Source organism: Lemur catta, chromosome 12 (genome assembly GCF_020740605.2).
Source record: "Lemur catta isolate mLemCat1 chromosome 12, mLemCat1.pri, whole genome shotgun sequence".
NCBI classification, from domain to species: domain Eukaryota; kingdom Metazoa; phylum Chordata; class Mammalia; order Primates; family Lemuridae; genus Lemur; species Lemur catta.
The window spans coordinates 47823532-47836599 of record NC_059139.1 but is presented as its reverse complement, the minus strand read 5'-3'; the positions used below and the strand labels follow the sequence as shown (position 1 = coordinate 47836599).

General features: G+C 35.4%; 1 protein-coding gene and 1 pseudogene across 2 annotated transcripts in view; one reads left to right on the top strand and one right to left on the bottom strand.

The window, feature by feature from the left end:
• Positions 1 to 13068, top strand: part of CERT1 (ceramide transporter 1) — a 95354-nt gene that overhangs the window by 45458 nt on the left and 36828 nt on the right. For both annotated transcript variants that reach the window (XM_045566416.1, XM_045566415.1), the window contains exons 4-6: positions 3171 to 3278; positions 4108 to 4246; positions 11470 to 11553. In XM_045566416.1, coding sequence (XP_045422372.1) covers positions 3171 to 3278; positions 4108 to 4246; positions 11470 to 11553 — 331 coding nt within the window. The remainder of the gene's footprint in view (positions 1 to 3170; positions 3279 to 4107; positions 4247 to 11469; positions 11554 to 13068) is intronic.
• On the bottom strand, positions 9840 to 9933 carry LOC123648714 (annotated as a pseudogene).

The following is a 13068-nucleotide window of genomic DNA, read 5'->3' as shown; positions in this document are numbered from 1 at the left end:
TCACTTTGTTGCCCAGGCTAGAGTGAGTGCCGTGGCATCAGCCTAGCTCACAGCAACCTCAAACTCCTGGGCTTAAGCGATCCTACTGCCTCAACCTCCCGAGTAGCTGGGACTACAGGCATGCGCCACCATGCCCGGCTAATTTTTTTCTATATATATTTTAGTTGGCCAGATAATTTCTTTCTATTTTTAGTAGAGACAGGGTCTTGCTCTTGCTCAGGCTGGTCTTGAACTCCTGACCTCGAGCGATCCACCCGCCTCGGCCTCCCAGAGTGCTAGGATTACAGGCGTGAGCCACCACGCCCGGCCGGCCTCTTAGTGTTTTAAGGTAACATAGAGGAAGGCAGACTGTTAAAGGAAGACCTGGACATTCTATTAGTAATTATCTCGTAATGGCCTGGTAGAAGGACCATAGAGTAGACAGGTAAAGAAGTTTTTGGTATTTATCTTGTCTGTATCTTCTCACTAACATCCTGTGGTCCATATTCTCAGGCCCTTGGAGAACTCAGTTTCTATTTAGAGGTTTTCAAGATTCTAGGTAACCTGAATTTTATGTACTACAGATTAGGGGATGAGGGAAGGTGAGTAGGTTTTGGCCAGAGAACTAGTACTCTTGGAAGCTGAAGATCCAAAAATTAGTGTAAGGTTCTGGATGGCTAAGACACTGAATTTCTAGCACTTAGCATAAGGTGGGCACTTAGAAGCATTTCTTTACTGGACAGAGATAATAAAGATGAGGGATCCTCTGAAATAAGAAACAAAATGTAATTCTCATACAAAGGTTAAGCCATTCCAACTTGAAGAGATAATAGAACACTAAGGAAGATTTTTGGAATGTTGCTTTAGTTCTTTAAGTTACATTAGGCCTTCTGCAACCTTAAATGAATTTGAAGTTAATTTAGCACTTTGGTTTTAAAATCCAACCTCAGTTGATGAGAGCTTGTTTCCTTTTCTTCTTGGTATTCATCATAATCTTTGCCTCTTGTAGCTATTTTTAAAAATTAATGTGTGTTCAGAGTCTCTTCTCTTCTTTTTAAATTTTTTTATTCCTTTTTGAAGAATGCTAGTTTGTTCTTTTGATTTGGTGCCATTCCAGAAGCTCTGAGTTGCTGGAATAGTAAACGGAAGATAAAGTGATGCTGAACTGGAAAAATGCTTTATACTAATGTTAATATCACTTACATAAAAATGAGAACACAGAAATTTTATTTACTAATTAAATAAGTATAGAAGCTTGGTGTTCTTATATCTAAAGGAATATTTTCCAATTAGAATAATATTAGGTAAACCAGCAGCTGTATAGGAAATGTAATAGATTTTCAGTTGAAGTTGGAGCACAGAGGACATAAAATATCAGTGGAAATATTTTTCGTAGTACATTGTATATAATTTTGATGTTTCCCATTCCTAATCTTGAAAATAAACCTAAAACAATTTTTAATTGTTGCTATAGGTTTGATGCCCAAAATAATTAAATATTATTTTGCCTCTTAAAGAGTTTAGTGACTGGGATGAAAATTATGCACAATATAGCTTTTTGCTATTTTGTTTTGAGCACTGTCCTCTTAAGTATTAAAAAAAAATTAATGTTTGAGAAACCTAGGGTTTTCCCTCATTCAAATGAAAGAAAGCCATTAAATATAAGTACCTATGTAAAGCCATTATAGGTATGATAAGCTGTCAAATGATGTAATACAGATGCCTTGATTTTTTTCACAGAAACATATTAATTCACTGTACTTTAAAAAGTAAGAGTAGAAAGCGGGCTGGGTGTGGTGGCTCACGACTGTAATCCTAGCACTCTGGGAGGCCGAGGCGGGTGGATCGCTCGAGGTCAGGAGTTCAAGACCAGCCTGAGCAAGAGCAAGACCCTGTCTCTACTAAAAATAGAAAGAAATTATCTGGCCAACTAAAAATATATATAGAAAAAATTAGCCAGGCATGGTGGTGCATGCCTGTGGTCCCAGCTACTCGGGAGGCTGAGGCAGTAGGATCACTTAAGCCCAGGAGTTTGAGGTTGCTGTGAGCTAGGCTGATGCCACGGCACTCACTGTAGCCCGGGCAACAAAGTGAGACTCTGTCTCAAAAAAAAAAAAAAAAAAAAGTAAGAGTAGAAAGCAATCAGAGATTCAAAATAACCTGGCGTCAGACACTTGGAAGTTATTTTTTTCTATGTTCAATTCCTTTGTCTGTGTTATTAGCACTGCATTTGTATTAGAGAGGGTGAAATATAAACTTCGTGCTCTGAAGAATGTCAATTCTGTCATAATAAGATCAAAGTATTATCTCCGTGCTTGGTCTGATTATACCCCCACGTCCAGAAGTCCATTTATCTTCCATGGCATGATGACTTAACAGACTGATAAAATTGGTAACTTTCTTTGTGCCATGAACTATTGAGATGGCTACAAAAATGAAAAAGACAACAATCTTCTTTCAGAAAGATCCAAGTCCAGTAGTAATTCCAAAATGTAAACTATTATATTTCAGTGGTAAATGCTATAAATCGTAATATGTTAAGAGTGGTTGAGAATAGAGAGACAAAAAGGAAAGGCTTCCTTGAGGCAGTGATATTTGAGCTGTGTTGGTACAAGTGATTTATCAGTAAGTAGTACTAGAAATTTTCCTATTATTATTTTTATACCTTGTCCCATCCATTTTTTAAAATCATGGTAAAGTATACATAACATAAAATTTACCATTTTAATTATTGTTAATTGTACAGTTCAGTGCCATTAAGTACTTTCACAATATTGTTCACCCGTCACCACCATCCATCTTCAGATCTTCAGAACTTTTTCATCTTCCCCAACTGAAGCTTTGTACCCATTAAATACTAACTCCCCATTCTTCTTCCTCCAGCCCATGATAACTACTATTCTACTTTCTGTCTCTCCAAGAATTTGACTACTCTGGGTAGTTTTCCTATTTTTAAATGTTCTTTCAGCCTACTACCCCAGCATGTAGTAGGTGTTCAATAAACTTCTAAATTAAATGGCAATTAAGAATTGAAAGGCATTGCTTATGTTAGTGACTTGACTATATTTCTTGTGTGCATCCATACTGTGAGTTATTGTTATAATTACCCTGTTAATTTATAGGAAACCTTTTGTTTTCTCTTTAAGTATTCTCTATTTAAATTTTTTTCACGTCACTTACTTTCTTTTTAGACTGAATCTGGATATGGATCTGAATCCAGCTTGCGGCGACATGGCTCAATGGTATCACTGGTGTCTGGAGCAAGTGGCTATTCTGCAACATCCACCTCTTCATTCAAGGTTTGTGGTAAATGAGTGCTTTAAGATAAGTGAGTTTAATATTGGATGTTGTGAACAGAACATATTTGATAGTTTTTTGAAAGAACTTTTCTACAATAGAATTTATTTGAAGTTGTTATAGAATAACTTTTAAGGTATAAAATAATGACTCATACAAATATGAAATGAACACATTCAAAGATTTTATTTCATTGATTAATTGAGATTAGATATAAATTTAAAAATTGGTTCAAAGGAGAATCTGAAGAATACTGAAATGGATTTGTTAATATATGCAAAACTGGTCAATATCCATAGATTAGTAATCAGTGCCTCTGCACTGGACAAAGTTCTTTTGCATCTCTAGGGACAAGAATCACTTACATTACTCAGTTTTTTACTAAGAGTTGTAAAATAGCTCAAATATAATGAAAGGGGAAAACTTCTATATGATCAAATAACACTCTCCCAAGGGTCTGATAGATGACACTCACCATTACTTTGAAAGGACACTGGTAATATTTTCGCCCATTTCAAAGTCTTTCATAGTTGTTCTTCACAGTGTCTAATTTGAAAACATTAAATGGTGCATTAGCAAATTGTTATTATTGCTTTCTTATTTCATATAAAAAATAAGGTTATCACTTATAAGTGGCTTATTACTATCAAGCCTCTAGATCAGTCAATTTCAACTCATTGCTGGGAATATTACATTGAACTTGGCAGATATCCTTAACCTATTTCCTCAGTGATAAGGTACAGACCTTAAAAGATAATGAAATACTATAGGACCAAATAAAATCTAGTTTCGTTTTACTTGAGTTACATCCCCCCTTTTTGTGTTTTGCAGAAAGGCCACAGTTTACGTGAGAAATTGGCTGAAATGGAAACTTTTAGAGACATCCTATGTAGACAAGTTGATACTCTACAAAAGTTCTTTGATGCCTGTGCTGATGCTGTCTCCAAGGATGAACTTCAAAGGGATAAAGGTTAATTAGGCTATTATCACTATTTTTACTTGGAGAATGAATGGATTTAAAGCCTCTTGATATTAAGGGGTAATGTCTTTAAGTGATAAAGGTAATTATAGTCACTTTTGCTGCGAACCACCAATATAACAGATTTCAGTGTCCATGTAACTTGGGTACTTAAATAACACATACTAATTCATTTCTGATTATCTGTAGCAGATGCCACTGAAGACTTTTAAATGAAACTCTTCATTCCATTAAAAAATGGTATCTGTTATCTTGGTAATATGGAGCATTTCACATTATGATAAATAATAATAAAAATTAAAATAATAAAATATAAATTTACCCCATGATGAGTTTTAGAGGTGGTAAGTCCTCCAGATCTGGGATCAATCAATCGATCTCCTTTTCCCTCTCTCCCTTTGTTTCCCCTTCCCTCACTTTTTCTATCTCGTTCCCTTAATCTGCCCTTTTTCTCGTAGAGGAAAAAAATCAATAACAGAAATGAAAATCAACAATTTTATACACATTTAAAGATAGTTTTTAGTGAGTTTTTATTTAAATGAAAGTAGGTATGACCTTCAATTCACTTTTAACATTTGGTTTAAAGTTAATTTTCCTTTGTTAGTGCTAAAGATACTGCAGATATCAACATCTGTTCTTCAGTTTTTCTCTTAATTTACTTTAAAGACAAAAATGAACTGCTCTAGCAGCATAAATAAATAGCACTAAATTCAATTAGGTTGCTTTACATTGTTTCACTTCTTGATCTTAATAAATGTGTTTGATCTGCATTCAGATTCTTTTCATCTTCTCTTTGTTCCTTTTTTCTGCCTTCTTTTGGATTAAGTATTTTTTATAATTTTATCTCCTTTGTTGGCTTCTTAAACATAACTTTTTATTTTTGTTGTCTTAGTGGCTACATTAGGGTTTATAGTTTCCATATTTAACTTACCACAGTCTACATTCAAGTAATATTATATCACTTCATGTGTAGTATCAGAACCTTCCGAGAATGTATTTCCAGTTTACCTCCTACTGAGGCAGAACTTTTCTGAGTTCTCCAACCAATACCTTGTGAATTATGAAGTTTTCCAGTCTATGCTGTGGGAACAGGTACTTACCCATGCCCCCATGTAAGCTTCGGATACTGTTCCCTGGAATCCTTTCAGAAGGTCCTTTTCCTGACCTTTATGGTTCCCTTACTTGCATATGCTATCAATACTCTGCTGAATACTCAAGGGAGACCTTCTGCCAATCTCCAGCATCCTTTCTCTGTACAACTCCCTCCTCTCCAGTACTTGTGAACTCTAGTTTCCTTTGTCTCTGTGGGTTCTCACCTCCATCTCCTCATTTCAGGAAGTTTTAACAGGCTCCTCTGGGGTTCCCTGTCTTTACTGTACAGCTTGGAAATTCCCAAGGCAATGAGCTGAAACAATCATAGAGCTTTATTTGTTTCCTGGCTCTCAGGATTACTGTCCTTTGTTACCCCATAGCCAGTGTCTTGAAAACCTCTGTTTCAGATATTTTATCCAGTTTTTTAGTTTCATGCTAGAAAGTCCCTGTTATTTCATCTCGACCAGAAGCAGAAATCCATATTTCTCTTAAAGTACTTAATTTTGTCTAAATTAAGTAGGCTTAAAATTCTTTATATTTGATACACTTTAAGTATTTGGTTCTATAATGTGTAATTTTTTCCTCAAAAAAAAAAAGGCAGTTGAACTTCTACCTCTGCTTTGTTTAAAAAACAAAAAAAATGCCCTTTTTATCAAATTAAACATTATGCATTAGCTTTCTTTTGCTTGCAGATAGCCCTTTAAACAAAAACAGGATATAAACAATTCCTTGTTTATCTTTAAATGACCCACGCCAATAGTGTATAGTATCTGAAGGACAAAAATGATGGAAGAAGTAGAAGTTGGGATGTAATGATAGCCAGGTTGTATAGAGGATTTGAAAAATAATTTTAGACATTAAACTGAATATTTTCTATTAGATGTTTGAATAAATAGAAACAGTATAGATGAATATATTAGTTTACTAGGCCTGCCATAACAAAGTACCACAGACTGGGTGGCTTAAACAACAAATAAATGTATTGTCTCACAGTTCGGAGATTAGGCTGTCAGCAGAGTTGGTTTCTTCTGAGGGCCATGAGAGAAAGATCTGTTTCAAGCCTCTCTGCTTGGCTTATAAATGGCTATCTTCTCCCTGTGTTTTCCCATCATCTTCTCTCTGTATGTATCTGTGTCCGAATTTCCTCTCCTTATGAGGACACTAGTCATATCAGATCAGAGCCCATCTTTAATGACCTCATTTTAACTTAACCACCTCTTACAAACTCTGTCTCCAAATAACAGTTTCATTCCGAGGTACTAGGGGTTAGGAATTTAACATAAGAATTTGGCAGGGGGAGGGAAGGATATAATTCAGCCCATAACAACTGGCTTCCCTACAAATCCTATTTACAAAATACTGATGTTTTTAAGAATACATGCTGGGTAAAGGTGAAATGAGGACCAGGACCATAATTCCTACTTTGGTAGATCAGAATTGCTGACCTGAGTCTGAGGATTTCTGTGGATGTACTTTCATTAAATTATCAAAACAAAGTTTATGACTTAAAGTATTTTAAGAATCACTGTTCATCATTATGTTTGTCATTGAAATGATAATCCCAACCTCTCCTTTTATTTTAGATGTTCACTATTTTTATAGAAAATGTTTTATCAGAATTGCTAATAAGTCAGTCTTACCTGAGCGCTCACCATCACCCACTCCCACAGACGCTTCAGTAAGATTTAATTAACACTTTAGGTCTAGATACTCTGGGTATTGCAGAAGTAGTAGACATTACCTCTTACCTAAACATACTGTTTGATTTTAAAAATAAGACATATATACCACATTAAAAGTAAAGTTCCTCCTAATCTTTCTCTTCTATTCATTGTTAATGACCTGAAATAGTTTTACATTTCTCAGCCTCTGTTTCCTCAACTTTAAAATGGATGTTATATCTAGCACATGTGTTTGTGAGAATTAAATGATAATATATATGTTAGCACTGTGCATAATAGCAAAAACTCAATAAATAATAGCTGCTGTTATTAATGTGGTTAATTTGTATTGTTGCAGGGGTAAGGGAAAGCAGGAATGTGCAAGATCCAAAGGTAGAGTTTAGCATAATAGATTTGAGTGTTGATAAGGGAGACCAGTCCGATTGAAATGGAGGATTTATATGAAGGTGGTGGTTTCAAACCATGTCAGATACACCCAAGAGTTCCTTAAAGTTTCCTCAAGGATGCACAATCAGTTCTTTTTGTTCGTTATTTTTACATTGGGGGAAGGCCACTCTTTTAACCAGAATAGATCTTACTTTAATCAGTTTTGCATATTGAGTGTTGGGCTAAAACAAACAAACAAAAAGTTTGAAAAATCCCCATTTGGTGCTAATAGAATGAGGTAAAGAATATTGAAAACAACAACAGTTGGAATTGAATGTAAAAATTAATTTTCATATTTGTAATTTGGAAAGTTACCATTTAGGCAAAGACATAGTTGAAATTAATATCTTAAGAAAATTAATCATTATAGATAATTATATATTAGAATGGCAAGAGACTTAAGAAAGGAAAAAATTATGTAGTAAACCATTGTAGTAATCTAAGCATCAGTAAAGGAGCCTTTGGATCAAACATGAAGAATAGAGAGGAAATCCATTGGAGGAAAGTCACCGTGATTAATTTTATAATATATTATTTACCATGTACTATGTTAAATAATCATCTGATGTAATTTTACAATAGATGTAATTTTACAGTAGGCTATTATGTAGGTATTAATATTAAACCAGTTTTGCAGATGAGAGTCTGCACAGAAAGAAGCTAAGTAGGAATGTTTGCACAGCTTATTTACGGAGCTCCTTTTAGATATGTTGAGTTTTAGTATTAGACATTTATTTGGAGAAATTCTATGGGAGGTATGAGCCTAGTGCTAGTAACACTAACAAGTTATATGAAAATAAGTTAGGGATTCATTAGCATATAATAGTTTAGATTCATAACAGTGGATAAATTCCCATGGGGTAGAAGGACAAATATCTAAGGAAGGAGACTGGAAGGATGCCTACAGCTAAAGAGCAAAAGGAAATTTGATTTAAAATAAAATAAAATAGAGTCATGATTAGAAGATGGGAGATCCATCTTCATTCTTAACAAGTAGAAATGTCACTGGAAGCATGCGCAATGTCAGATATAGCATAGAGGTCAAAAGGCCAAGGAAGAGATGGGGACCAACCATAGAAATAAATAGATTTTTTTATTAAAAGATAGTTATCCTTTGAAAAAGGCTTTCTGCGTCTGTTTGGAGGTGGAGGTTATTGTGAGGGGGTAGTTTGAAAGCAAGATTAAATTTGCTGGTGGCTAAGAAATATTTGGGTGGTGAAAAAATGTGTATCTGGTTTATTATTGTAATCACCTGGGGAAAGCTTTAAAATAAAGAAATAATTGCGTCATACCCTCACCCTAGCCCTACTGAATTAGAATATTGAGGGATTGGGAGAAGAAGTAGAGTTTAGGATTATATTCTTTAAAAGTTCCTTGTTATGTAGATAACCTTTCTAGTAGTAGTAGAAGCCGACATTATAAACAAGCCTTTTGAAGGCAGAAGGAAAGACCAGCAAAAATGGAAAATCAAATAGTATATAGAGGGCTTTTGAGTTTTCCAAGAAAACACATCCTTCAAATTGTGAAAATAGATAAAATCTAGAACAAATATAATGAAGTATCTTTTGCTATAGGAAAGAGTACATAAAGGTAGAAGTAAAGGGAGAGGGTAGCAGACTGCTTTAATTTTTCATTGATAAGATGCAAAAAAGTAGGGAAATTTGAAAAGACTCTGGGAAGTAAGGATCTTAAAATGTACTTGAAGGTCATCTTTGTGGGATTATGCCAGCAAATTAATTTAGAGAGAGTTGCTTGTATGACTTCAACTGATAGTAAGCATGGCTTTTATATTATTGACTTCCATGAAGAACAGTATTGCACAAAAATCCCTCCTTAGTGGTAATCAGTTTTTTTTTTAAATTATAATCTCTATTAACCAGATTAAGAGGAAATGAATAAGAAATGAACTTTTTTTTTTAATGGGATGAATCTCTTTTTTTATAGAGCCTTTTTTAGCAACTCTAAAGTTCAAGATATAGGGACAGACTTGGCTGTGTGATCTAGAAACAAGTAGTTTGTAGGCTTGCTTGGAAATTACAAGATTCAGAATGTGTATCATGGATGATGAAGAAAACATAGAAGTAGGTAACCGTAGAGTTAAGAGTAAGAAAGTGAATCTTTAGTAACTGAAAGTAGATACTAATGATGTAAGTGTTTACCTCGTTAGTATCTACTTTGAGTAAAGGCCACTCTGTAGCATTTAAGAGCAGTTAATCAGAGTAGTATTGAGTCAAGGTCAGGATCTTGTTTGGTGATCAGTACAGGTTGACTATCCCTTATTCTAAAATGCTTGGGACCAGAAGTGTTTTGGATTTCAGATTTTTTCAGATTTGGGAATATTTGTATTATACTTATATTATACTGACAGGCTCAGCATCTTTTTTTTAATTTTTTAAATTTTATTTATTTTTCACAGGGGCTATGCTAGTCTTCTCTGTATCGTTCCAATTTTAGTGTATGTGCTGCTGAAGTGAGCACCAGGTTCAGCATCTTTAATCTCCAACTGGCATTTCCTTTGACCATCATGTCGGCACTCAAAAGGTGTTAGATTTTGGAGCGTTTCAGACTTCAGATTTTCATATTAGGGATACTCAACCTATACTGATTTAAAAACAGAGCAGTGTGCTATGTTAATTGACCATATTTGCAAATGATTGAAGAGGACGTGGAGACCAATTAGAGGACCAATTAGAATTGACCATATTTGCAAATGATTGAAGAGGACGTGGAGATCCATAGAATCTGGGAAAGTGGTTAATTTTGGGACTAAGGTGTCTACAGAGGCTTCAGTATTGATACTGAAATCTGTAGGAATGATGAAAGTAGAAAAGAAAAATATCAATTGAATCTGATATCACAGCTAGTTAGACATAAATATAAGCTGTGAGATAATAGGTTATGATTTGAAATAGTTGTTATAAATGAGTAGCAAAATTTTCACATGATGAAAAAGTGAAATAGTCTGGTAATTAGAAAATGGCAGTACAGAATAAATGTATTTTCCTTGGTGATTCCTACCTTTTACTCAGGGGACAGAATAAGGTGTCAAATTGGGCTCTACATCCATAGAGGAGAGAGCTAACATGTATGAGATGTTTCTTATAGAGCCAAGGTACTCCTGAGGTAAAGAGATACAGGTAATAAGTAAGATATTAGTTTAGAATGAATATTCCGTCCGTAGAAAGGAAGTTCCTCAAAAGATAATAAAACAAAGAAGCCACAAAAGGCTTGATAAAAACAGCAAATAAGGTTGGGGCCTGAGGTTCAGAAATTTGCATTTTGAGTGGAATACATAGTATAGAGGATTAAAGTATGTTAGGCAGTAGAAAAAGGGATAGTACAGGGTGTCTCAAAAGTCACCATACATAGGGAAAATGTATATTTTGTAAATGTACATTGAGCTATAATTTCCCATTTTCCCTATGTATAGTGACTTTTGGGACACCCTGTACTTAGAAGAAAGAGGTATGCAAAAGGAGAACACAAGGAATTTGAGAAGTTAAAAGGGATGTCCAGGCATAGACACACACTGAAAAGAATGAAAATTGATATCACATCTGCAAGTCATTATATTTTCCCTGCATATCCAGAAATAGTAGATTTAAGAACTCTCAGAGGCAATCTGACGTATCCTCTGCATGGAAGGTTCCTTGCACAATCCTGCTCAGCCCTTCTAGACCACTGCATAAAGTTATGAAATAGCCCCAAGGGTGGCATTAGGAAGGAAACAGACCCAAGGAAGGAGATAGGAAGACTAAAGGGTAAAGTAATGCATAACTCAATAACCTTCCCTTAAACAAATAAGAATGGATATAGTTTTAAAATAATGTATTTAAAGACATGCCACAGCATATATTTATTGAGCATACCTTGATTACAATGAAAAAAACAAAGATGAGTAAGATAATGTACTCACAGAATCCTGAGTAAATTAACTCGGTTGAACAACATAAGAATAAACTGATTAATTTCTACTCCTTTTCATCCTAATTTCTTTAAATATATTTTATTTAGTCGTAGAAGATGATGAAGATGACTTTCCTACAACACGTTCTGATGGAGACTTTTTGCATAATACCAATGGAAATAAAGAAAAGTGTAAGTAATACGTTTTTCCCCTCAGCTGGATTAAAAAAAGTATACTTTCTAAAATTATATAATAACTCAAAGAATAATTACCTAATTGAACAATTTCTTAAAAGCAGTAGAACTGCTGGAATCCAAGTGAAATATTTTCTAAGAAAAGACATGTAGGTAAATTCACATTCTGACGTTATATAATAATAGTAACTTTTACATATGGATATCCAGCTGCCGCAGCATCATTTGTTAAAAAGATGATTTTTCCCCATTGAATTGTCTTGGCACTGTTGTGAAAAATTGATTGTAAATGTAAGGATTTATTTCTGGACTTGTTAGGTAGATAGCAAGGGATTCCAGATCGGCTAGGGATGAAGGTGGGTGCCGTTGCCTTGGGGCAATTGTCCCACCTGGAAGGAAAGACAAGGGTGGGCCTCAGGCCTCCATCTTGGTCCTGCTCCACCCTAATCTCCTGAGCAACTGCCATACCTGGGGGAGGAGGGAATACCCTCTAAATCTGCCAATCGTAACTTAGTGGGCTAGCTGCGTAAGAACGCAGAGGACTCTCTAGCCCATGGGCCAAGCAGCACAGGTACCATAGAGTATGAAATTGAACTAGAACAACCCACATGTGTAGTTAAAGTTCAGGTCATGTGACTCGCAACTGTCCAATCAAAGTGGTTCTATGGTGACATTTGAGCCACTAGGGAGGTCCCAATCCAGGCACTTAAAACAAGAGGCAGACCGTAACCAAGTCCCTTTTTTGCAACCTTCCTTTTGCCCTCCTTTTGCTGCGACATTGAGTCCGGTTTTCATCTGTGGCGTGCGTATCCTGCTATGTAAACCTGTATCTTGCTCTTGCCCTATAATCCTGTCTTTCTCTCAACAAACCTCATTTTCATGCTTGCCTAACTTTGGTGTGTCTGGTCATTCTTCGGGCATGGGCATGCCAAGAACCGACATTTCAGACTAAAACCTGACAGACTAACATTTCTATTCACTTAGTCTGTTTATTTGTTTGTTTGTTTTTTGAGACAGAGTCCCGCTCTGTTGCCTGGGCTAGAGTGCCGTGGCGTCAAGCTCACAGCAACCTCAAACTCCTGGGCTTAAGCGATCCTTCTGCCTCAGCCTCCCGAGTAGCTGGGACTACAGGCATGCACCACCATGCCCGGCTGATTTTTTTTCTATATATATAATTTTAGCTGTCCAGATAGTTTCTTTCTATTTTTAGTAGAGATGGTGTCTTGCTCTTGCTCAGGCTGGTCTCCAACCCCTGAGCTCAAACAGTCCGCCCGCCTTAGTCTCCCAGAGTCGTTAGGATTATAGGCGTGAGCCACCACACCCGGCGTATTTGTTTTTATTTATAAAGAAAATAAGGTTTTTTTGTTTTTTTAAAAATTCTAAAAATATGTATTAATGCATTAAAAATAACAATAGTAAACTCATTACTTGTGAACATGAATAATATTTTTTGAGAAAAATACTGTATTTTATAAAGAATAGTGGGAAGACTGCCATTGTTTTACATTTTGA